This window comes from Atractosteus spatula, chromosome 28 (assembly GCF_055471065.1).
Source record: "Atractosteus spatula isolate fAtrSpa1 chromosome 28, fAtrSpa1.hap1, whole genome shotgun sequence".
In the NCBI taxonomy this organism is placed as follows: domain Eukaryota; kingdom Metazoa; phylum Chordata; class Actinopteri; order Semionotiformes; family Lepisosteidae; genus Atractosteus; species Atractosteus spatula.
This window is the reverse complement of record NC_142733.1, coordinates 5,782,900-5,810,039: the sequence shown is the minus strand read 5'-3', so window position 1 is coordinate 5,810,039 and position 27,140 is coordinate 5,782,900. Positions and strand designations below refer to the sequence as shown.

At 47.2% G+C, this 27,140-nt stretch overlaps 1 protein-coding gene across 13 annotated transcripts in view; it reads right to left on the bottom strand.

Annotated features, from left to right (window-relative positions):
• The window catches only part of LOC148813841 (unconventional myosin-IXb-like), an 81,667-nt gene that overhangs the window by 44,989 nt on the left and 9,538 nt on the right, over nucleotides 1-27,140 (bottom strand). For all 13 annotated transcript variants that reach the window (XM_088907369.1, XM_088907366.1, XM_088907358.1 and 10 more), the window contains exon 2: nucleotides 11,668-12,564. In XM_088907369.1, coding sequence (XP_088763495.1) covers nucleotides 11,668-12,504 — 837 coding nt within the window. In that variant the 5' untranslated portion in view covers nucleotides 12,505-12,564. The remainder of the gene's footprint in view (nucleotides 1-11,667; nucleotides 12,565-27,140) is intronic.

The following is a 27,140-nucleotide window of genomic DNA, read 5'->3' as shown; positions in this document are numbered from 1 at the left end:
ACACCTCAAGCTACAGCTCAAATTCCCAAGACTGGTCTGAATAACGATTGCAGGAAAAAAAAATTCCCAGAAAAGAACGAGGATGGCGATACACAGGTGCCAAGTTGTCTCTACTGGCAAAAGTACGCCTACAGTGAAGTCAATAACAAACTATACGGGCTATATTTAAACCATCACATGAATTCATCATACTGATATTATTGAGCCCTGAACAGAAAGCTTTCTGTGGAAGCTTAAGGTTTTTTCTCTTCCACTTAAGGTTTTTGCTTATAATACAGGGGATCAAACTACAAAGGTCTCCAGGTTTCAATGGGGCACCCAGTACCTTGCAGTATTACATCACATCACTGTAAATGAATGTTCTAGTTGATATTCACAGATGCAACTGAGCTGCAGGTTCCTTGAGTACTACAGCTCTGCACCCCCAGGGTTCAGGACTGAACCCATGCCTTTCGAACACTGCATAATGTTACCTCCTTAAAACCCGACAGACTACAATGCTGCAATGGACATCATTACTTCAGGACACACTTGCTGGAGAACATGCTGAGAGCTGGAGTTGCACGTACCAGTGATGCATCTGCAGGCAGCACTTTCCAGACAATGCCAGTATCATCTTACAAGCATACCCTTCCTATCATAGATACTTGAGCACAAGTGCCCACGTAAGCCTACTTACAATTGCCAGTTATTTCTTTCCTCATAAATCAAACAGATTTGGAATCCCCTTGGAATCATGCAATCCTGCCTTGCGGACAGGCGAGTAGTTATGCCAGCTGAGCCACTGGAAAGCTCCTGGGTTTTTAATCGATACCCAGCACTGTATTGCAGACACAGAAACGGAAGACTTGTCGGTTTGTTTGTTTTTAAATTCCTAGATTAAGACTTACACATCCGACTGGAATTGAACACCTAACACCTGGGGCAAACTTCACTCCCTGTCTGTGCGTCTCATGGAGAGGCAAGCTGGGATATGCGAAAAGACAAATTCCTTATGCAAGAAATTGTATATGGCCAATAAAGTTAACTCCGTATGACTCCGTCTTTCAGAAATACCGCTCAAGAAGTATATACAGTATATTCAATAATTTTGAACAGCTAAACAAAGACGTAAACAAAAAGAATGACTCCTCGTACTAAAGCGGCATTGCTTCTGCACTACGTTTGCGACCTTCTACCACTCAATTTTCATGTCATCCCCATGAGGACCATTTCGATAACCAGCGCCACCGAAATTTAGATGTGATGTTAAGCGGCTTGAATCAAAATATAGCGTCTCCGATCCGATATCAAGATCTATTAAGCTAACAACGCCCAGCACTTTTCCCCAATAATGTCAGACATCCAGTCAAAGCAAATACAGTCAGGCCCTGCAAACCTGGAAACAGCAGCTTCGGATAAACAATGGGCACAATACCCACAATTCCTCTAGACTTCCTGCAGAACAATACGGTGTCTGTCAACACCATGGAATGCGATAGGCCAGTAGTAAAGGAAGTCAGCACTGTAAGAACTTCCTGTGCAGAAATCTTATTTCCTGGAGGAAAGATCAGACTGATAGGAATTTCCCCCGTCTACAAAAACGTGTGCACTGTATTTCACCGTCTTCGGGATAGAAAGGGGCCGTCTGGCATTGTTTCGGAATTCAGGTGGACAGGTGTAGCTGTGGTGCGTTTCCGTCCCATACCACTGCTGGGGCAAGAAGGAGCTCTGGCAACACTCGTTAATACCACAGTGGTGCACGGGTTGGTGTCTGGGATTAATCAGAAAGGAATGACTCAATTCCCAGTTGATTTAATCCTTTTAATTTATAATTAAAAGGAATGAGGCCAGCCAATAAGCCCATTAAAAAGAGACCTCTTGAATGTTCTCCCAATGTCCTGTCCTATGATCTCTCCCCAAAGGTTGATTGAGGATCTTTGCATTCATTCAGTCCACAACCTCATGCAGGGAGCAGTTGATCATTATGTAATCTGCATGTGGTAACAGCACATTTTTGGCTCACACCTTCAAAGGCGGTGATGGCGGTGGTCGGGGAATACAAAACAGCGAACACTAAAGGAAGGAAAAACCTTTTCCTCTATTTACATGTGCGAAGGAAGTTAAGAATGTGACCCGAGTTGAGTGGGCTGTTTTTTTTTTAATCCTCCCCTTCTCAAACAGGGTGTAACAGTCTCTCTCCCTGCCCTGATGACAGAGACCAGGAAACTGGGGTCATTCGTGATCCAAGCAGATGTGAAGAGGGTTAGGACCATCGCAACCAAGAAGCTCCTTACCAGCACCCCCACATTTCCCTCTCTTCACCTGACGCATGCCCAAAAAGGTCATCTTAAAGCAAAAAGGTCCCCCGCGCAGCTAACTTTTCTTAAATTCAGGCTAAGACGCTGGTATAAAAAAAAAAAAACACGCCCAAGAAAACAGAAGCAGCAATCTCTGGTTGAAATAGCATCTTCTGAAGCAAGGGGTTCATGGCTGTGCATGGGCAGTGTAGCATGAGCAGCTGAGGAAAAAAAAACCTTGCACACACAGGAAGTCATTCTCTGCATTACCCAGTGTTCACAGTCTGCATCATTCAGCCCAGACGGCATTCGCTTGTCCGGAGAGGGCTGCTAAAATGGCTCGTGAACAACCTTCATCATTAGATGCCATCACCAGCTTTGGGTTCCAGCACCTATAAGCCGTGCTGCATACTAACTTGATAGCATATGGCCTCAGCCAGAAGGAATCATGGTTGGAATTGGTCAGGATAACTAGCAGCCCTCTTGGGAAACGCTTGAGCAAGAAGCTTCTACGCTTCTCTCTCTCTCTCTCTCTCTCGAATCGACTGGAGGAGCCTGTGTACAGCAACAAGACAGGTCTAAGCAAGATGGGTGAACAAGTGGCACAGGGGTACCAGGCTGCTCTCCTACACTTCAGGGGGCACGAACATGTGTCAGCAGGTCTTCCTTTCCCTGACCTCTTAATGAGCTCAACCATTCCATTATTTCATTGAACGAATTTAAACTTTCTTTATTAAGAGCCTGGAGTTGGCTGATCTAAACCAGCAATAGTCACAGGTCACAGAATTGGAACCAAGTCCTACCTTAGTTTTTGGATGACAAAGTGTTAAATGACTGTTCATCATCAAAGCTGGTTAAACTGTTTTTTTTTCTTATTTCCCAAGTGTGATTTCTCATTGGATGTAAGAAGGTCTTCTAGTTTGGAGTGGGGCTGTCCAATCCTGATGCTGGAACACTGGTGTGCATTTCGGTTTTTGGGCTCTTTGATGGCTGGGAGCAGCTCTTTAATTTAAACCGATGTCCGTCTCAACATATCTGCACTGCACAGAACAGCACGGTGTGTACACATGACCTCACCAGCAAGGAATGCAGCTGTAGCTATAAAGATCCCTCATGGCTTCTCAACATGGGGACTTCAAAATAAACTAATCTCTTCAACTCAACCTCTTTTTATTCTAAAAAAAAAATTCTAGATTTAACAAAGGATGTAAAGGCAAGCCAACTGCAGCAGGCCATCATTTGAGCAACAAATGTTACTGAACTTAGCTCAAGTTGCACACTGAAATGAAACGTTTAAATCGCTGCTTGTCTGCCTGGAATCTACACACACAGGTCCCGTGATAAGAGGTTTTCAAAACTGCACAGTCAAATTAAGAATGTAGAATTCCGTTCCTGTGATCAAAGCTTAAATTTCTGCTATGATTGTGTATGCTGCAAAAACTACCGAAATCAGCGTCAGACAAGCGCCTTCCAAGATTGCTGGGTTGTTTGTAAAATGAATCATGTTCTCTAAATTTAACTTTGCATTTTTTCCATATAAAGCATAGTATTAAATCATGCGTTCTCCAGCACACAATTAATCTTAATTCTACAGACCATGGTAACTAGAGACCAAATCATAACAGGCTCTCAAATTCAGTTTTTTTTAATATAACCACAGACATTTCAGATGATTTTTCTTGAGAGAAATGCAAATTGCAGTTCATTTACACTTAGGCAGTGAAAACCTGAAGGATCTCCATTCATCACTATTAATAAACATACACCAAAACAAATCTGGTTAACATGCAGCTTTAAACCCCACCTTGATCACACGGGTGGGGGTTGGGGCTGGCATGTGATGCATTCTCTGCAATGGTACTGCTGCCCTGAACACTCACATTTACTGATTAAATTAGTCTCAAGAGTGTAACAGCTCTGAGAACACTGCAGCAGAAAATGCATGTTGATAACAGTAGGCTCGAGAGTCATCAGCTGTCCGAGTAGCTAAGCACCCAACAAACACTCCAGACTGTTCGCATGTGGAGAAAAACAAAAGGTTCCAAACAAACGAGGCCATTCCGCTGATCTTGCTCAGTCGGTTATTAATAGTTCATTAATCTATTGATCACTTCCAGTCTTATCATGAAAGAAGCCAGGGTACCTGCTGCAATGACATGATGAGATAGCTTGTTCCACCCTCCCACAACCATTTGCGTAAAGAGGTACCTCCCGTTCCCAGTTTTAAAAGCACTTCCATGTAACTGGATGTGAAAAGAGCTTAGAAAACCCATTAAACCCACATATATTAAAGGCCGCCTTGTCACAGTGTTTCTGCAGTTTTGCTCTTAGCATTCACCAACATTATATGGTGTACTTACACTGCTCTGCTGCACTACTGCCAATACTGTTCCTCTCTGAGCTTCATCATAATTTCACTGTTTCACTTGTCTTTATCCTGCTTCCACATTGCTAGTGCCTGTGGCTGCATGCTCAAGCCTCTCAAATCATCAGAACTCAGTGGCTCCATTTCTATCCCTTGCAATCAACGTCCGTTTCTCTGCATATTCCCTGTCGCACAAACATCAGATGCTTAGAATCAGGGGAGTCCGCTCCTGGGCCAGAGCACCAATCCAATAAGTCTTGGAGGTCACCCTATCACAAGGGCTGTTCTGACCTATTCCTCAGGACAGACCATCTGTGAATTAGATGAAGAATGGTGGCTAACTGAAGCAATACTAGCTCTTGATGGATGGTGGGTGGTCATATGTTCCAAACAAAAACTCTAAATTACTTCATTTAACCCATCACTGGCAGAGGGACAGCAGCCAACAGCCTAAATAAACCACTCAGCCCAGTCCCATCACCAGCCAATGGGAATGACAAAGTGTGACTAAGCACCTGGCAGAAAAATCCTGGAGAGTTTGATCCGACTTGCTGGAATCTGAGCTATACTCGCCGAGTTTAAAGACAATCCCTAGTTTTCTTTGTATGTTACTTGAGCCTCTGTGCCAGGGCTGTTTGGCACTTTGCACACAGCGTTCCCTACCTCCACTGCTCCTCAGCCAGTTAAAGGCTTTTCTCTTTCTACCGCTTTGACAGAGCTCGAGAGATGGCTGGAGTCCTGTCCCTTTATTGCTTTCTTCCTGGTCGTTTCTGGGGCTGGTCTTAATCTGCCACTGGCTCTTTTTCTTTTTTGCTTCTCATCTGCATCCTTTTAGAAAGCTGAAAGGGGAACCGGGAGGGGTAGCGAAGGGCGGGCCAGACTGAAGCAGCCACAGCAAAGCCAGCGGCAGGAAGGCAGCTAATCTCCCGTTGAGCCATCGCACTCAGCTCCAGCCACACAGCTCGGAGCTCCTTCCCCAAACACACGCGCACACACACCGTCTGCCTCCTCAGCCCCTGCGCGGCGCACCAAGGGAGGAGACGCACTGCTAAATCCGAGTGCCAGATCGCCAGGTGAAACCGCTGCCCTGAATTGGGTAAAGGACAAACAAAACTCTCCCTCATGCAGTAAGATTGAGGGGAAAAAAAAAAGGCATAATACCAAATCACACCATTTTCAAGTCAAGCTATCATTTTAAAAATGAGACACTTATCTTTGTTTTAAAATGCACTTGGATACAATGAACACAAAAAAAAAACAGCACACATAAGCACTGGATTTGATTTGATACCATTATAACTGCAAGGAACAAACAAAGCTCCCCATTACTCGCAGAGCCATTTTTTTGTACTGTACAAGAACTCTTCCGACTCCTCCCACAATGCAGTTCAGACAAACAGGAGGCCGGCCGGGAGGTTTAATGAACCTCACCCGGACTTTGCTGCCAGGCACAGGGTGGCTCTCCTGGACGGGAATGGGTTAAGGAAGCGGGCTCGGTCCTATCTAATGCCTCTGTGGGCACTGGGAATGGGAAACAGAACTTGGGAGCCAGGCCCGCAGACTGGCGTTACAGACCACAGGCATGGAGAAGCTGCTCAGTCTTTAATAAAGCCCAAAGCGCAGGCCTGGCAAAGGCCTCCAGCCCTTCATAAAACTTGCTTTTTAATCTTCTCATGCCGAGACCAGAATGGCAGGCCTCCGAAAACTTTTTAAAAAATACCAGATGTCGCTCTGTTCATCCTGAAACATGAGTCTTCTGCAGTTCACATATACTTATTTCTCAGATCGATTTTTTCTTAAGAGGACGAATGAAACACAAGTTTAAAAAATGCACAAGAGACTCCATGGGAATTTTCCACAAGGTCAAAGGCCTCCAGCATACTGGGTCTACACAACACCCTGCTGGGTTTTCACCTTAAACAGCTTAATACATGAGTGAACGTGACTCCTCTCAACTCAACTTCTACAAGATCCCTGCATTTCAAAAAGCTCTGAAGCCAAGAAAAAGAAGACAATTGTCACAATCCCCTCGTTAACTGCTTTTGTTTTATTGACGCCCCATCTTGACCCCAAAAAAAAGGGTCTGAGGCATTTCTCCAGAAGCGCTTGCCAAACCAGCACTGGGATTGAAAGCGGGACCCATCCGTCCTAAACTGCCCTCTAGAGAAGGAAAACAAAAACCGTGATAAAGTTAAGAAAACCCACATTAAATCAAAAACATGTTTTTTTAAATAGCTAGAGCTGTTTGACGAAGAGAGAGGGAGCACGAACAAAGAGCTGAAGGTCTAGGTCTGAAGGAAGGACTCTTTGTGGGAAGGAAGTCTGTTTAGCTCCTTAGGCCTTTGGAACTACCAATAAAAGATCTATATTTAACTCCACAATAGACAAGCCAGCAATTCTCAGGTTTTCCCAATAGACTGAATCCTGCTGAATACCAGTAGGTGATCAGAAACAAAATGCCCTTTTCTGGCCAGGGTAAAGGGATAAACAACCGATAACTTTGGTGCATGTTAATGAGCAAAGCTGTCTGAATAATCCGTTAGCATTGACTGTGTAATGTGATTATCCTTTAGAGCACACTGGCCACCAACTGTCAGAAACAGCTGAATCCCTAAAGGGTTGGGTTTTTTTTTATGCGGTATATCAAGTCTGGATACAAAGACCTCCTGTGTGTCAGCTGGGAAGCCATGACTATATCCCTCATATTCACAATCACACACTAATGGCTTCAAGAGCTCAAAAGGGGAGTTCAAACAGTGTGAGAAAGGCTAAATACACACGCATGGCAAAGAAAACAATTCAGCGCAAAAGACGTGGCAGCATTACATCATAAGAAAAAAAATCAGACCAACAAAAAGAGGGGACAGGGAGGAACAGGACTGATGACCCAAGTCAGGTCATTTGATCCATTTCAGGTTTTAAAAACTACAGTCTTTCATATTACTCAACAGCAGTTCTTCAGTATTTCAAAGTTCGCCTACACGGATGCAGTGTTAAAATAGCAGGGTGGTGTTCTGCTTCAACATGACGTCAAGATGCAGTGTAACGGGAGTTGTTTATCCTGTTCCAATGCTTAATGTTAATTTTAGGGAGTTAAAATTGCAACGTGATTCCCTAACACAGCACAGGACTGAGTGAATGAATGAAGGAGCATGCATTTACAAAGAACCTTTAGTCTCAGTGCATGCAGGAAATGGGGTCAAGCTTCCACGGTATTGCAGTGACACAGCAAAGCTCTTAGCTGGTGCAGCACAGCTCTGGGTGGCCCTCTGAAACGCCGCCGATAAGCATTTGCTCTAACTGTGCTGACCCTTGTTTACCGCTGCCTTCCCCAGGAGCCCCCGCGTGGGACAGGCCTGGCTGCGCTCCGGGGCAGGAGTTCCTGCGTCTGGGATGCCCTGCCGCTGAGTCACTGCAGTCCTGCCCGCCTGAGGCCAAAGCGCCTGTCCCTCTCCAGAGCTCTCGGGTGGCAGGCGAGATTGCATCTACAGCTGGGTTGCCCACAGGAAGTCGTCCATTACAGTCACATGAAAGGCACTGGGCGCAAGACCTTCAGAGAGCGCCAGCCCTCTAGGGCAACTGCTCACAGAGGCCATGCTAACGAGAATCTCGGGGACCCATGTGATCCACGAGCAAGCATCAGGAGCACAGTAAGCACGTGGGCTGCCCAGCATACAGAACCTGCTCTTATGTGCTTTAAGTACGGGGCAAGAGCGATACTTATACAACTGGACTTGTATAAGTGGTCATCTATGTACACTGCGCCTTGATCAAGGGGACAGAAGCTGCGTCTCAACCTAGAATCTTAGCCACGGCTATGCCGTTTCATGGCTGGGTGACTGAAAATGAAAATATTGAGAACCGGAACTGTTGTGTTTAACCAGCGACAGGAAGGCACCTCTCAAGGCTCTTTCATCTTTAGCTGGCTACACAGACTACAACTTCATGTCACACAAGCGGGAAGGCTTGCATGATCTTCCCCAGACATGGGGATTCTGACATTAGATAGTTTGCTGTATGACCATTTGGGGACTTGACTCAAAATGATAACCCCCACACCCAACCCAGAGCACACTGATTGATCGCTAAAGACTTTTAGACAATGACAGAAAAACTATCAGATAACATTCGTCTAGCTCCACACAGGCTGCACTGCATCCACAGCTGCCCCGACAAAAATGAAAACCACTCTGAAAAGGTAAACAGAAAACGACAAAGCAGAAACGCTGCTCAGCAACCATGCGAGAGCTTCCTTTCAGCACGTTTAAAAAACTCTGCGTCTTTCTTTACAGAACCCACTGGATCTGCTTACATATACAACCAAGGGGACATCAACAAACACATTTTTTCGAGCTGAAGTCATACTGTTCTGTGCAAAGCGGGGGAATAAAGTCTTGCAGACCAAGGCAGAGTTGCAGACATGCACCAGGGCGCTGCAGTCCGTCTTGGGGTTTTTTTTTGCTGACGTGGCTGAGCCATGAGTTTATCTGATCGCGGTGTCTGCTGCACCCTGTGCAGGTAGGCAAGGCAGACCAGCAGCTCTTCTGCACCAAGAGCAGGCCAGCCAGCAGAAACAGCCCGAGAGGTGCCTGCCAGTCAAACACAACGCACAGGGAATCACCTGTGCAATCTACTAATCCTTCTTACATTCCCACCCCCATGAGGAGGCCCGGAGAACCATTACCTGTGATCTACCCTGCTGAGTCACTGTTCATCACCCCAAAAACTACACTACTGAAGCAGGATACATCCTATCGATAATCCAGCATTCAAGAAAACCATCACTCTTACGAGCCTGCAGGGGGCTTGCGCTTTATAGAGTACTTTCCCAGTTACTGTGCTTTAAATTAAAGCAAGATCCGCAATTCCCACTGACAAATCATCAGTTAGACTATTGTTAGTTGAGAGAAAAAAGATGCATGGACATTTGGTAAAGTATCATGAAATGATCATTAGCTTTCTTCCTATTCAGGGCACTCAAGGAAAAGAATCTACGTCTATCCATTAAGAGAAAGCTGCTGCCTATTCCCAGTGAGTGCCGTGGAAACCCAGAGGCTGCCTGGAAAACAGAGGGCCAAACAGGGGCCACACCCTGGCGAAGCCTGTTCCGCACAGAAGAACTTGAGGATAACCGAGAGGCAGCGTTTGTGGAGCAGCTGGTGCACAGAAGACCACAGCAGGATCAGGCACAGGAGAGCTGCTCTTCACCAGCCTGAGGTGTAGCCCCTTCCCCACGAGGTGCACTTCCGTGATGACTGGAAATAGGCCGATCTAACCAAGACGACATCCAAAGCCTTTTTTACATCAGACAAGGAGCGAATCCACTGCTGTAGGAGAATTCTGCAGGATTGTAGCGGTGAAGACATTCATCTCTCTCAGAAACAGGCCTACCTGATGTCGCCTGCTCCTACACCACCACGTTGGAGACAGTGGGGTTGTAACTCACAGGGAAATAAATGAGGCAGGAATGCCCCGTTCCCAATGCCAAATCTACTTCCACAGAACTGACCAGTATAAGTATCATACTCTGCCACGCAGATTCACTCTAAATACACTGTTAGGGAGTTAATGTTTTTTATGGTTACAGATACTGCAGTGCTTCCCATTGTTTCTTTCATTTCTTCTTTTCAATGAACGGGACTGACGTCGGAGCGACCTTTAAACCCACTGACAGCAGTCATTTTTCTGCTGCCAGCTGCTTCAGATGCATCACGGCGAGACGGCTCGTTTGCGCCCTACGACCGATGAGCCCCACGCTCCATGAACTCTCTCAAACAGGGACAGCACGCAGAAAGGAGGAAGCAATCCGTGTTGCTTCCTTCCAGAGAAAACTGGATTAAGCCATGCTGACGGTGTCAGCGAGACAAAAGGCGTCAATGAAACGTGAACAAGTTAATTTCACGTTCTGCTTAACGGTCTCTTTCTTAAGTAGCTGACACCTAGGCTTTGCGTTCGCTGTTCCTCAGTTGAGTATGACAGCGGAGCCTTTTCACTTTCCTATCTCGCTACACCTCAACCGAGTGTCAGCAACTGCATCACTTTAACAACGATTATCAACGATATCGCCAGATGAGGGATATCTTCATGGTGCACAATCTGACATAAACTGATGCAGTGCCCTGACGTGATTACGGTCATAATCTGACAAATTGCCGGAATAAAGCAGACGCAAGCATTGATACATAGTGGCATAACGACCAACAATGCCGCCTAGATCTGACGTACACCGCGCAGCCCAAGCACACTGAAAAATAAGCAACTCGACACAGATGATCGACGCGGCATTAACAGACTGCCAAGATGAACAAGGAGCAGGCGCAAACCCAGAAGTGGCTTGGATTCATGCAGCAGGGAGAGTCTCATGCACACATTCTTGCTGAAGGCTGAAAATTACACTAAGTGCGTGCCAAACGGTCTCTGTGTATCCTTTTTAAAATACTTTTCCAATAAGTCAAAACAGGCTATACTTCTTAAACCACACAAAATTAGGTGCGGTGGGCCTTGAGCCTTTGCTTGGCGTTAATGCGAAGATAAGCCGTTTTTATAATCCCATCACTTCATTACTGAAACGTTTGTGCAGCGCCAGTATTGTCGGCAGCCATATTCCGGTATGATATACATTTAAGATGCCAAAACTGCACATCTGAACGCAGCACTGATCTACCAAAGACACTAAAAATTAAAAAATCGCCACACTCCCGTTTTCCCATTTTGAGATCAGCCTGCTCAAGCATTTCAGAGCCCCTGGGGAAAAAGCCGGTGGAGGGGACATGCCACTACATAAGGGAAATGGACACTGCCACACCTCACGGCATTGTTGCAAAACAAATTATCTCCCGAGACATCAGCTGAGGAAAAGGGATCAAAAGGAAAAAGACCGGGGAGCAGCTGCGTTCGGCACACCTCGGGTTCATGCCGCAGGTGGGAAAACGACATGCTTCACCGAAAACGTTAGGCAGGCCCGTTCCGAGGCGTCAGGTCGCAGCAGCGACGGCAGAACCGCGACGGCCGACAAGCCCCTACCTCCAGCACGGGCCCGGCCCCCAGGATGGTCCGCTCCACCCCGCTGGCGTAGCCCTTCTGGCTGAGCGCGGTCAGGCAGTGGATGAGGAAGTTGGTGCTCTGCGTCTTGCCCGAGCCGCTCTCCCCGGAGATGACGATGCACTGGTTGACGCGCTTGCGCAGCATGGTGTAGTAGGCCACGTCGGCGATGGCGAAGATGTGGGGCTCCAGCTTCCCCAGCTGGTGGTTCTCGTACATCTTGACGTACTTGGGGTTGTAGATGGGCAGGAACTTGAAGGGGTTGATGGCGATCAGGATGCTGCCGGCGTAGGTGTAGATCTTCTCCTTGTGGAAGCGGTTGCGCAGGTTGTCCAGGATGGCGGCCTCAGTGAGGCGGGGGAGGTTGCAGAGGTCGGCGTACTCCTCCTGCCGCGGCGGGAGGAACCCCCGGGCCAGGAGCCGGCGGGCCTCCTCCTCCTGGCGGGTGGCCGGCAGGTGGACGTACAGGATGGAGCCATCACGGTTGCGCTCCTGCAGCAGGAAGTAGTAGCCCTCGCTCTGCGGGTGCCGGTCCTGCGCCTTCCGGGGCCAGAGCAGCACCCTCTGCACGGGGAGGTCGCTGGCCTCCAGCACCCACTCCTCCCCGCCGCACTCCTTCACCTCCGCCAGGACGTAGCAGCGGGAGGCGTCGAGGGCCAGGGCGGCCGCCGCGTCCTTGATCACGGAGGCCGCCGTGGCGTCCTTGGGGACTCTCAGGGTGCAGCATGGCGCCGTCGCCAGGGAGAGCCGGGGGTAGATCTGCAGCACGTAGGCCTTCCCGTCTTGGCTAGCTGCCCCCTCGCCATCTGTGACACTCATTCTGAGGGACGCAGGCACGCTCCAGCATACCGCACCGCCGCGTGCCTCACCATCTAGCAGCTGGGGGGGGGGAGAAAGAGAGAGAGAGGGGGGCTGTGAGCAAGACGGGCACCTTTCCTGCGAGTGGGGGGGGGGGCTGTGCCAGCGCGGGAACAAGTCGAGATTAATTCCACACTAGAGGACGGAAAGGAGAGAGACTCTTCGGCTGCAGAGCCTTCACCATGAGGTGAAGGAGGAGGCTCTACAGCCGAAACGTGAAAAACCAGAAAGGAGAAGCTCCGTTTTTGTATGCGGAATTAACCTTTACGTCGCTGTAGAAGGACAACTTTGCATTACAAATTTAGATTTGTAAATCTGTAAATTCTAAAGCACGTTCTCGTGACCTCTTCCGTTTTGAAGACGTAATTTAAGGATCAATGAAGCAATGCCAATTACTACAGCGGGTTGGGTTGTGATAAAACTATCCAACACCAGCACTCCATGCTGAGGGTTCTGCAATTCCCCTCCACATGCAGTTACTGCACTGCCTCCTACAGGTCTGATTTTGGGCAGCTGGAAACCTGGGACTACAGGTCACCTTCATCTCCCTGCAACCTTTACAAATCAATAATACAAGGACGGCACATGGAATTGACCAACGGTTCCATCTCTCCAAAGTGCAGACAGAAGAGCCTGAATGAAATCTGAAGTCAATGACGTGGCACGGCACAAGGCAGTTTTATAAACCACAGTCAGCTTCTCTCTGGCAGGCAGCTCAGTTTATTTTTATATTCCCAGCTTCTGCGTCATTCCTGACAGTCACCGAGAAGAACGCTACGTTTACATTCCGAGAATTCACATGCTGCCATTACAACTCCAAGAGCTCTTGGAAGGCTGATGCTAGACAGTTCACCCAACAGAGTTTGCCTAAATGGATTCACTACAGATCTCTAAAATCCTGTTCTGGAATATGCTTCACTTACACTGGTTTATGAAAACCAGGTCAGTTAATTCATCTACTTAAATTACAGGTATCCCTGTGGGAGGGGGCTCGGAAATGTTCCAGAGCAAAAACACTAGATTAGGCCCTGGAATCTAGACATTTTTAGTTTAATCTCTGAGTCACTTAATGCAGGGGAAATGTGACCTCAAAAGATCCCTGCCTCACAAGAAGAGTCCTTAAAACCTGAAAACTGTCTGACTTGAAAGGCATGCTACAGGACATTGGGCTCCTTTGAAGCATGAAGGCAAAGATTACATTGAGAAAATATCAAGGTTAATTCAGATAAAATAATCGCATGTTACAGACTGGTTGAACCTTTAACCTAAATAGCAGAAACCAGGAAATCACATGTACAGACACTGATTCAGCTGCACAAGCGCATCCACACAGTGTTGTACAGGGCCACTTTCTATATGGAGCTTAACTCACTGCACTGCGGCTCCGATGAGTGTAACAGATTAAAGAAGTGAAAAGGCAAGATTTCTATCGCGGCACCACAGTTTCCAAAGTAGCGGAGGTGCTCGGATTAGTGGGGTTGGCTCCAGCTTAAGCGGTCACTTTGAAAACATTCGCCTTTAGAGCAATCCGGAGAATAAAACAATCCAGAAAAAAAGGTTTAACAATTTAGCAGATGGGAATCACACTGGAAATCAGGGAGCATTTCCTCATGCAAAAGGGCAGAAGAGGTCTGGAGCAAAGTGCCCAGCCGCGCTATTGAAACATTCAAGAAGGGCTGGACAAGATCCTCAGATCAATAAACTTCTTGTAACCTAATTAAGCAGGATAAGTTATGTAGGGGACCTTCTGGCCCTGCACGTGTTCAACAGACAAGTCAAAATCGCCTCTGGTTTTGCTCCGGTTCCCCAAAAGGAGGGAGAGCACTTCCCGGAAAGTACAAGGCTGCTTTTTCTTCCATGCTCTCGCTCCAGCTCTTTGCTCTTTGGTCCTACCCTATCGTGGGCTCTTGCCTTTTATCACGCTCCCTTGTTTTCACCCACCCACGAGACCCGACCCAGGCACAGTGCAGTTTTTATCCAGCAGCTCAGAACAGGCACAGCACAGAGAGGAGGAAGTCGTGGTTTCAGCACGTACAGGAACAGAGGCTGGGCCTTACTCTGCTCCCCCCCCCACCACCCCTCTTCGCTATCTCAGTAAGCAACTCTCTCTCATCAGGCACAGCGAGGAGCTTGGCGTCTGCAGCTTCATGGTTCAGAACACACACTAAATGGGGAACTGGCCACAAAAAACAGATTCTCCAAGAATCTGAAGAGCTTAAGCTACTTCCTTGGTATAGAGATGGGAGTTCCAATGCTGCCTGCAGAAAAGCAATCTAACAGCCCATCGGCACTGAAGCTAGGCGAGGTTGTAGCCAGCCAGGACAATACAAGAGCTGTTTCTACTACTGGCGAACTGACCACACCAGCTGGCCCAGATTGGCAACATAATTACATCAGCAGCACAGGGAGGAGTCTGCTTGGACAGTTTCTCACAGAGAACAAAACTGCTCATGCACTGGGCCTTTGAGCTTTTGAATATAACAGCAAACAATGGAAAAACAAGCTATGTAGAGCTGAATGACATCATCCAGGTGGGGCTGAACATTGGTGGCGGTGGAGGGGATCCCCATTACCTGTAAAGCGCTTTTAGTGGAGTGTCCAGAAAAGCGCTATATAAGTGTAAGCCATTATAAATTATAATTATCACTTTCTTCTGATGCAGATTATTCACATGCTTTTTTTTAAATTTTCTAAAATCTGTTACCTAAGAGTTTGTGATTCAAAGTCTTAGTGCAAGTTCTTATGTGAAATGTTTTATAAAAACATCCTCTTGTTTTTCAACATTACCAAGTGCTCTGAAGGACATTTTGTGCTTGCCTAAAAAAAAAAACACTGGCGTAATAAGAGAAATAGCAGCTGACGCAAATTGTGTTTAAAATAAAAGTGTCACTAATTCTCAGGATGAATTGCTGTGCAGATGTGTGCCTTGAAGTAAGTGACCTTGACTGCTGTCGATAGCCTCAGCTCGTGTGCCACTCTGCAACTTGTGCACTTGTTCAGGAGTGACATACAGAAAAGGGACATGCGATTTGGTTGTCATTAAAGTTACAGGACTTTGATACAAGCCAGGTGAAAAGCTGCATGCTTTTTTACCACCTCTGACCACACAGGGGAGAATGAGGAGGTGTAGGCAGACTCCGATCTGCTCACCTGCAAGCCATTAGTCTTAATACATCGCAGGCAACACAGGGCCATACAGGAGGTTCACTGCCCATTGGAAAAGGGGCTGGTCCCTCACCAACAGCACCTCATGCCCGCCCGGGTGCAGGAGACTGCAAGGGAATCCCGAATGGACAACAGCATGACTCGAGACCTAAGTAATCAAATTCCTCAAGGGCACGGACTGTCAGCTCCTCCGGCATCAACAGATAACATGAACAAGAGCCCACGAGCGGAAGCTACATGCAAGTGCATTTATATCCAAGAGCAGGAAAGCCATCTCTACACTAAGAGTTGCAGGAGTATGGAACAAGCTACCCCTCCTCCACCACCACCAACATGCAGCATCCACCTTAGATTAGGCTAATAAAATCAAGAGATGTCTTTCAGAGCAGCAATACCACTGAACAGAACGCATCACATGAACACCCCCCACCGCCACGTTTCCACGACCCAGGCTCAAACTTAGATCACGGGACTCAACCTGTGCCAGGGCAAATGCTCAGAAGGCACCAAAAAGGGATATGAAAATAGGCTTTCAAAGAAACTCAGGGAAATTTTACATAGATGCTGAAGTGACAACTCCGTTGTGTAAATCTTATTTCATGACTTAAATGCAAGTGGTCAAAGATTATACCCAAGGGAACCTCATCTAACAAGCCGAGAGTACTGTATAGATGGATGACATCTAAAACCTTTCATAAATAAAGCAAACATTTGGTTTTCACAGGAATTTTCGTCAAGAGACGGGTTGCCAGGGATTTTCTTGTCTTGCTTGGTTTCGTTAGGAAGGGACTTTTTCATCTCCAAGCCACCACTAGAATCTGAGCCACTTCTCTTTTCGCACAACTAGGTCTCCCTTCGCTTCCCCGTTTCATTCGGCCTGGTTTCCTCCCCTGCCCCCACAAATTCAGGCAGATTTCCTGGTTAAATTAAATAAAGATGAACAATAAATGGAGAATCCCCCCTGAACCAAGAGAGAAGACCGATTTTCTTTTCAGACTGGACGAGCCCCTTAAAAACTCCAAAATGCTGAGAAATTTCCACCCAAACTCTGTTGCATAGTTGGCCTAATTATTTAATTAACTGTGCAGCTGTTTATACTTGTAAGCAGGCTTGAAGGTGTTTTACAGGCAACTGCGCCTTTAACGAGGTGAATGTGTGGAGTAATTAACTGTAAATGACCTAATGATGTTAATTGACTCCTCAGATTGCAACAAAAACCAGAAGAGCCTAGATCTCCTGGGACTGAGCTGGAGGCTCCTGCACTAAGTCAACAACAGCTCTACCCCCACCCCATCCTTCCTCATACAGAAGGGGCTTTATTGACTGCTTCATGCTGTGCTTCTGCCAGATGGAGATAATTACGTTTAGAATGGGGCAGTGCAGAGGAAAACCCAACATGCCAATCACATCCTGACAGGGAAAGAACTCTGCATTGCCGGTTTGAAGACAGAGACTCCGAGGTCGAGGGCAGCACAGTGGCGCAGTGGTGGGGCCCTTGGGACTCAGATCCTGGGCCACTGGTGTGGAGATTGCCTGGGTTCAGGGGTGGGCTTCCTGCAGGTGCTACAGTTTCCTCCCACAGTGCAAAGATGTACTGTTAGGTGAACTGGCTTCTGGGAAAATTGACCCCGGTGTGAGTGCATGCATCTGTGTGTCTGCCCGGTGATGGACTGGCATCCAGTCCAGGGTGAACCCTGCCTTGCGACCACTGCTCGCCAGGATAGGCTCCAGCTCCCTTGCAACCCTGAATTGAATGAAGTGGTTAGAAAACAGATGGATGGACTTAGTTGGCCTGGGTGCAGTGGAACGGAAACTCCCTCGTCGAGCACAGCGGGCTGCTGGTTTTCACTGACCTTGAGCTTGGAGGCGTTGCACCACGTAATCCCAACAGCCATGGCCGTCTCAAACCCTTTCACACGGAGATAAAACGACAGCCTGACGCCAGTGCCACCCCGGCTTTTTCCCCGGCAGTGTAAATGGTCCAAGCCTTGCATTTCTGACGCAAGCAAAGGCGCACCTCTGGAGAGTCTCATTCCCTCCGACGGTGCCATATCACCGTTGCAGCTAACGGAGCTAAAGTAACTGACCTGCCTCCTGTGGCGCTCACTGGTTTCTCCCAGTGCAGCTCTCCAACCGTCCCCAACAAAGTGACAGGAGGAAAGGCTGCGGTAATGGCGGCCAATACACCCACAATGCAACAGGCATGCTGCTCTGCTGACGGGCAAAGAGATCGCAACCCAAAACGGCTCTGGCCTTCATCAGCTGCGCCACACCTTCTCCAGCTAGAGCATGAGGTCTGTTGCGTTGGAGGCTGCCTAATTTTATGTGAAAATCAATATTAATTATGCACGCGACTGTACACATTAAGACAGCGGGTGAGGAATCTTCCTCTGTCGACCGATCAGGATGAGTCTCACCCTAAACAACTTTTCCTTTCATCCGAGTAAACGATTCATGGCATCAAAAAAAGAAGTAAAAACATGTCGTTGTGCCACTGTTCCGTGGGAACCTGCCTTCAGAAAAGGTCAAGTTCAAGAAGACTCTTGTTCCATCACTCTGTGCTGCTGTGATTCGAGTGCCAGCTATCCTTGCAGCGAGCTTGTGTGTGTTTTGGGAAGGGGGGTGGGGGCAACATTAACCAGTGAAACAGCCTGGGCTCTTTCCCAGCTTCAAAAAAGAAACTCAAAACACAGACAAGAAAAAAAAATGGCTTCCTTCTCTGATAACTGCTCATTTTAGGAATCCCCCAAAAGCTTGACAACTCCGTGCAACCTCTTTGCAAACTCAGGGGCAGGCTGAAGCCAGGGCACTCTCCTAGAGGGACTGTTACTAACAATTCAGGTTCATTCTCAAAACATCCAGTAACTTGTAACTGAAGACAAAATCAGCGAAGCTGTACGCAAGCAGAAGCACTCAGTCTGGTGCAAACGCCAGACGGCATTCTTTGCTTAAAGCAGCTGCTTTGGTATAAACAGCCTGATGCTCTATGAGATGAGATGAAGATTTGTTTGATGTTTGATTCATTGTTTGATGAATCCTCCCAGTGGAGAGAAACAGGAGGAGGTGGAGAAACTGTTTTACAGGAAGGGTTGCAGGGGTCTATAACAGGCAACTCAACCGATAACCTGGCTTCCTTTTAAGAAATGGCTGGATGAGATCTTTCGGTTAGCTGCCAACTGCCAAACGAAGGGCTAAATGGCCTCTCCTCGTTTTTAACCTCGTTATGTATACTCTCATTCCTTAAACAAAGTTCTTAAATAACCAGGTTACTAGCAAAACACTGGGTTCATATTATACAGCAGAAGGATTTTTCTTGTAGTGAATGCTAAAAAAACCACTCGAGATCACCATAATCATTATATGCAATTGTGAGCTGCTCTGGTTTAGATCACTGTGCATTTAACTCTTTCTACTGACATCCAGAAGAGGGACCGGAGAAGTCAAAACAAGTTAAACTTCTTGAATGTACAAAAAAAAAGGAGTTGGGGGAGGCTGGGACATTTTCAGCCCTGGGAATTTCTTCAAAAGACCCAACACTCCAGTGACAAAGATAATGGGTTCGGAATTCCGAGGGTCTTGGCCATTCTTGCTGAGGCAAAAAAAAAACTTACTTAAAATAACTGGTTTGTAACTACAGGCCCCCCAAAGAAAACATCAGAGCACACTAAGGAAACCTGGAATATATTAGTCCTCTGCGACCCTCTGGGTTTTCCTGAAACAAGCCGGAACGCCTCCATGTGCTCGGCTTGGCTGGCTGTTCCTGCCTTTCAGCCTCTCCGCAATCGGAACAGAAGGGTCGCCCGCCCAGGGGTCCCCCGGCACAACCGCTGGAATACCCAGGAAGGGACGTCCGCCTGGTACCCCAGGATCTTCGCGCACAGAACAGCCACCAGCGACACAAGACCAAACAAGATTGGACACCAGACCTCCTGCTCAAAATTGGCTTTAAGCTTGATTGCAATTCCAATAAAAACAGGGAAGAGTTTTGAAAAGACGGATAATTGTATGGCAGCAATTCCCCATTATATGACTTTTAAATCCAATGTTTAAACACTCCAGAATCTAAAATTAAATGATGAGTTAAGTAATATAATTTGACAGTATACTACCCCAGCCTATTCACGTTAGTAGTCAGGATGTCAGAATTGAAAGGGTGCCAGCACAGAACTTCACGGTACATTAAAGTTAGGGATTTGGAATAGGTTCGTTACACTGGATGTTGTGCTCCACTTGGCCCATTCAGCTCCCAAATATCCTGCAATTAAATGACGAGAAGGAAGTACAGTTATCTGGACACGCATGACCTGACCACTCTTGCTCGAAATGCCAAACCACCGGCTCTCTGACTAAACCGTAGAACAAAAAAAAAAAGCCAGTCAAATCATTTCCTTTGTGCAAGTCCCACCCCAGAGTGAAAAATCCAATCTTTTAAAAGACTAAGACTAAGCCCAAAGCCTTCACCACAGCAAGCCAATTACCCAGCTCCGAGGCAAGCGCCTTGTTTTACAGCAAGAAAAACCACTGCAGATTCCGGCTGGGAAGACGATCTCATGGCACGGCAGGTGACCGGCGGAGATCCATGGAAGGATTTCGGCAGTCACTGGGTGACTTCACTGTTTCAAAGAGATCCCCTGCGTGCAACTTCAGTGAGCCTGGAAATGAGACGGCGGCCACGATCAGCCGTGGGATCTGGAAATCGCTGCTGAAGGGCTGCCTGGCACTATTTGGTGCCGAAGAGGGAGCAACACCTCAGAGCACAAGTGAAAACGCAGGGACTGCAGGACACTTTTAGCTTGCAGCACCATCCTAACCCCCGCAGAGAAAAAGGCTAAGCTAATGTTTGATTCTTCTGGCCATCTATACCTTCCTCCCAAAAAACATCCACACATGCATAGCTGTGGATAGGAGTGGAACACCCTCCCCAGCACGGGACTAGGATCACTTCAGTTACATCTATGCAGATAAACCCAATGTTCAGCTGCTAGAGGAGTCGGTCAAACTGGCAAGTAAGGGGGTGGGGGGGGTGCTCTTTTGTTCAGACCAATCTGCCTGACTCTCAAAACCCTTACAATAAAAGTGCACCTCAGTTTTGACTCATGGTGATCCATCAATAACCTCTGCAGATCAATGCGCCAATTCAACTTGACTTGAACACCCAGCAAGCGATGCCCAGCCTAGACTCCATCCTCCCGAGCTGGGTCAAAGAAAAGAACACCCTTGGACCTGCCCAATAGGGTGTCCTTGTGCCAAACCTGCTCTGCTCGCTTGGGGACACTGCCCAGGGTGGAGAACCAGCCACTGCAACACTGAGGCTACCCTTCTTCACAGCAGCAAAGAAAAAAAAAACAGCTGGGAAGGACACAGCCTTTGCTGACCTCCCCTTTCACAACTCCACATTTAAAACAGCCAAAGCGCAGGTCTTTCACAAGAAGGAAACCAAAACAGAATGCCAACTAGACGCCCTGCTTGCAAGACATGCAGAGGAAAAAAAGAGCGTGCCAAGCACTGTCCAGCTCTCCCCGCCCCCCGTCTGCTTGCAAAGGCTTTTCTTCTTCCTTTGTCAGACAGCTGTATAGAGCCAGGCCTTGCTATAACCATCCTGGGACCACGGTGCTTCTAATTAGGCACCTCTGAGATCAATACACACCCAGCAGACCAGGGAGGAATGCTCTGGTTTACACTAGGAGACATCTCTCCCTTGTTTTTTTGACTGGAAATGAGTGCAGACTCTTGAAATAGATGCCAACGCCTTCACTGTCTGCGACCGGTTCTCAGAGAGTCATCACTAACGCCTTTCTGTTCTTAACCCATAAGGTAAGAGAGCCACAGGGCAGGCCGGCCACGAACTGAAGCCAAACAAACATACCGGGAATACTAGGACTTTGCTAACTTCACCGTTTTGGCTTATTGTAACCCATCTTATGATAAAAGCAGACTGTCCAGGGAACGAGCAGGACTCTGGAGATGCTCAGGGAGATCATATCTTTTCATGGTTCACAGTTGCCTTTTCCATAGTGAAATCTTATCACAACCTTATTCTTCGATCTGTATCCGTTTTCACATTTACTGGGACTGCTTGAGAACTACACTGCTGCGCAAATGTCTCTGATCACAATCAGGTTTTATTACGTTGTAAGGAGCATCAATGTTTTTCTCAAAGCCTCAACTTGTGTTTTCTACTATAAATAATAACTTTATTCTTACAGCTAGGCTCAGGCAAGACAAAACCTAGCTTGTTGTTTAGCAATCTTTAATCCACACTGGGCACAGTCATCCAAAACAATTCCAGTTACTCAGGGTCAACTGCAAGTGAGCAGCTGATATGAAATGCAACAGTAGCTTATCCAGCACATTTTCCAATCAAATCCAATGAGCTCATTTTCATGTGCATCTTTAATGTGCTCCACTCTACGCATAAAGCTAAATGGCTTCTGTTTGTACTACAATCTACTGATCTAGATTCGTGCAGTCTTAAAACATAATATTTCAATGAACAAGTCACTCTACTCTGCTCTTTGCACTTTAACTTTTGCAATTTTGTGGACATTTATTCAGAACATGGCAACTAAACCCAACAGACCCAAGCTGTTTCTTTATTTGTTCCAGTAATTATTATTCTACACTTTAGAACACTGGTTGTCACAGAGGCTCAAACAACACTCCAGTCAGCACCAGCAGGATGCAAATCTTTTTATAAGGGAGTCGACTCCCAATCAGTCATTATCCTCCACATATCCCATGGCCCCATTTAATAACACTGCCCAGAGAGGACAAAAGGTGACCGCTTCGAGGTTGGAGCAGACCTGGAACTGAAAGGTTGCAGGTTCAAATCCCAAGCAGGACACTCCTGTGGTACCCTAGAGAACCCAAATGGCTTCTGTTAAATACCCAGCCATACAAACGTGTGCAAACAAACTGCTTTAGGTAAAAGTGTCAATCAGATACACAGCATAAAAGGCTGCAAAGAAACAAGTAATTAACTATACCTGGGCTGACATGTTGTAGTTATTTAAAATCACGTTTTCTCATCATTTAACCCTGATTTTGTGTATAGTCAGGTTATTCAATGTGTGACTTGTTTGTATCCCAAACAAGATTTGTAAGTTGTTAATTAATTTGCACTTCAGAGAGGCAGCGTTTATGGAGGAAGACATTTGAGTCATACCACTCAATACGAGTGCTGTGAGCTGAGCGTTGAAAACTGCCTTGTTTTCATACATTTGCATAGAAGCTTCAGGATCAGATGATATGTGGACAGAGCCAATTATCAGTGGTTAGATCAAATCCAAAATAGACCCAAAGTCAGATTTAAATCAGGAAAAAGCACTCTGCTTCCAAGCACCATGGAAACTGTGGTTATAACCCATATGGTTCCACATGCAACATTCTGGGGTTTCTTCGTGGCTTATTGATTGATTGCAGGTTTCAAAGCCGTTCACAAGCTACGCTTGAGTCAATCGCAGGCTGATGTGCAGCCAGTGTCTTAGTAATACAAGGGAGGTGGGTGATGTCTGTAGGCGATACCTGTGCCTAGGTCTCTCAAGGCATCCCAGCCCTTCATCCCTGGGCGAACTGGGTCCTATACCCACCTTCCTGGAAGGAAGGGTGCTTGGAGGTGCGTTTCTGTCACAGCCTCTTGAACCTGTGTTCCAGCCTACATGTGCAACACGAGTTTAACGAGAAACAAACGCCAAATGCGGGCCTGTTATGCAGGATGGTGCTGAGGCGTCATGCGTCTCAAAGCCGAATAGCAGATCATGCTTTTATAGCCACTCGGTTAATATTGCACTTTTCCTAGCCTGGCCTTTGCGTTTCAGTCAAGGAGGGCTGCACTCTCATAGCTATAACCATCTGAAAAAGGATATTTGACATCTGGACAGGATTACTGAGCTCTGCCACATGTGCTGGAGTCCTGTGGTAGTAGTGTGAAGGGGGGGGGGGGGGGGGGGTGAAGCCAGGTTGCTGCTGGTATATTGGCCAGGTTGCCAGCATGCTGTGTGGCTAATAAGAAGGCTGTTTTATGGAGTGGCACTGAATTAGTGTTCTGTTCCCCCGGGATAAAGGGAGAACATGCCCAGTGCCCAACAAAATTGTCATCCAAACAGTGTAGGCAAGGGGATAGACCTGTACTGATGTCAACTGGAGCTTGTGATGCCTCACCATGGAACACCTTGTCATCTTTATACTTAACAAGTAATAGGTTTATTCCATGCTGAAAGGAGAAGAAAGAAAACAACGTTTCGGCTGTGGAGCCTTGTTCAGGTGTCACACATGGCTGCTTTCTTCCAGTGCTGCACACAACTGGAAAACCCCTTACTGTACCCCAAGAGCTGCTGTCGTGCCTGTCTTTATAGGTCTGTTTTAATCTCCTGCTTCTTGAGAACAAGGAAAGGCGGCACTTTCTCCCAAGGAAGCAAATGAGTTCAATTCGATAATTCAGGACTCGGCTGGAAAGAAAAGCAGAAAGATTCTGGCCTCCAGGACTGGAGGTGTGCACTTGGTCAGTGGTCTCAGTATCTTGTGTTGGTTGACCACACTGACAAATCAGAGGAATGTATTAAAAATTTGATGCATACTAAGTTTGGAACTGTGAAGAGTCTTACACATGGTTAACAATGACCCAGAGGACTTCATTCAGAGCAAGCAGAAAAAACCAGAGCCCCAAGATGACATGCATTACCAGACTGAGAACAGGCAACACCTTGTCACACAGGAGGGCTGTGCATGCTTGGACCAGGCTCCCCTGGCTTATTTTTGAACCAATGAACTGGGGTTCTCCAAAGAGCTGCCAGGCGAGATTCCCAGATCAGTGAGCTACAAGCAAACAGACGATTAAAACGAGCCACATGGCTCCTCGTCCGCAGCTTCTCCGATGTGAAAACGATGACGGAAACGCCCCCCTACCCCAACCAAAATTCCTGGTCTCAGACCACCACCACGGCCACCGGGCGGAGAGGGGGATGCTCTCCCTGACCTTTCCGCGTCTTTTCTTCTACGAGACGCTTCAGCGTTTACAAGCAGCCACGGGAGGAAAACGCAGAGCTCGGCATATCTGCGGAGAAATCGGGAAGAGGAAAGGGGAAGCTGAGGCGTGGAGGCAGACAGAGGGGACATTGTGCTGGTGCACCCCTGTGGGCCGCTCTCAAAACACTCCCAAACACATGATCCCATTGTGGCATTAAACTAGCCCCTCGGCTCCAGACAGATAAGCTCTCACTCCATCCCTGCCTCTCCCTCCCCCTCCCGCTCTGGCCAGACAACACCCATCTTAAGACACAAAATCTGAAGTGCAAATCTGACCAGGCCCTTCCGGACAGATCCATGTGCTCATTGAGCCTTCCCCCCCACAAGCAGGGAACCCATATGACTCCGAGCAGGAGCCAGTAATCAGAGACAGAAGGCTTGCCGACTGCCACTTCCTCCATCGGTGACCTCTGCCTCTTGATCATATCACCATACATCTTCTCTTCCCCTTTTCACTTTTGTTTCTATTTGCAATATTTCAATACAGACCTGCATGATGACCTCCTTCTCAGATTCACTCTGAAGGTTTTAAACCCCCAATTCAATTAATGTGACTACTTAATCAAATTTAACAAATATAGCTGCCCTTTGTTCAAATTGTAAGGAAACTTAACCTCAATTCCAATGCAAGTAGCAGACGTTCAATGTCTTGCACACGGTGTTGTTCGATTCTTCGAGACCTGCATGAATCGTGCTTTATCTGATGTTTGTATTTGATCCCCTGTCCAAGCAGGAGTGAACCACTGTGGTCCTGAAGCACTGAGCTCAAATTCAGAAAGGCAGGTGAAACCGGGGCAGCGTATGAAGCTCGCTCAATGAAATATACAGCTGTACTCAAGCACGCGCAAAGTTGCAATAAAGACCAAGAGCTGCAGTTCTTAGCCTGGGGCCTGGAAATCCTGAGGATCCTCCGAGACTGCACAGGGAAAAAAGGAAAAACCCCTTCCTCTGCTGCACCCAGAAGGGGATAAAGTGAACAGTCAGTTAGGTCAGTTAACGTGCAATTCTATTTTAAATGTCTTTAGCCGCGGATTTATACTAATTACATTTTAAATTAATATTTAAATTAATATTATTCTGAGGTTGGAGGTCCTTTCTGAGAGTGACGTCGTCAGAAAGTGGTTGAAAACCTCCGATATCAATAGCATCTGCACAAACCCTTTGAGGTTTTGAGCAATGGAGTAATTGCACGAGAACAAACCAGTTTTCCTTTACAAGGATTTGTTTTCTGCGAGTCATTGCTCTCATTTCAGCACAGACTCGTTAACGAAAGCATAAAGGCACTGCGCGTCACACACCGGGTGTGGGGGTGGGCAGGCACGTCTTTTAAAAGGTCCGCTTCCTCTTCTACTTTTTTGCACAAACCACCCACCCAGGAAAAGTAAGGGAAAAAAAACGCGGGCAAAAGTCAGCCAACGCCACTGTCCGAATGAGCTCTGCAGGCACCAAACTCCCAAGGCTGCGACTAGGCACAGCACCGCGCCTACTGTAAGAACAGCAAGAAACAACAGAAACAAGATCAGGCTGCAGGGCTCGTCTTTCAATAACTCAAAGGACGCACTACCTCGCCTCTCTTTCTTCTACTTATGTACAGAAGGACACAGCCACTCAGCTCTCTCCACAGAAGAGCACCTTCTTTAGGGGTGGGGTCAGGCCTACGGTACGGCACTGTATACTACACAGAACAACGCCAAGGATTCAGCCTTCACTGTCAAACGCACAACGAACATCGCCGTTAATGCACCCGTGTTATGACAAAAAAAATACAGATTTCAGACCTTGATCACATTTTTTGGTCAACAGCGTCTACCCTGGAAAGACGCAACAACAAACTGCAGCCTAGAACGACTTGTATATAACCCACGATCTAGGAGACCACGAGTCACAGCACCGCCCCAAGATGGAAATCGTCAAGCTCCACCCTGACATCGGGACGCTCCAGAGGGCAGGAACAAGACGCCATCGAGGTGGCTCAGATGCCCAACTCACCAGACCCCAGCCCCACTGACCACCCGCGCAGTGACATGTGGCATGCGGGGCTCGGAGACCAGTGCATGGGCACACGCTGGTACAAACCCTGCGAGAGGAATGAGATCCAACCCCACAAGGCCACATCTGCAAGCTGGGGCAGAGCACGCGTGGCAGATGTGTTTCTTACACAGCGCCCAGTGACATCTGTGTATGCTACTAACCCAAGACTTGGCTCCGGTTGATGACAAATATTAGCTAGTAGTGCAATCCTCCTGTTATTCTGTGAAATACAATTTTGATGCAAGGGGTAAAAAATTTGAGACTATTTCAGTTGTGATTATTTTATTTCCAGGATGCCTATAAAATAAGCAAAAGGATTCCGGTTATAAAGAATTTATAATGTTTCTGCCCTGAGCCACATTAAAACTCCATCATTA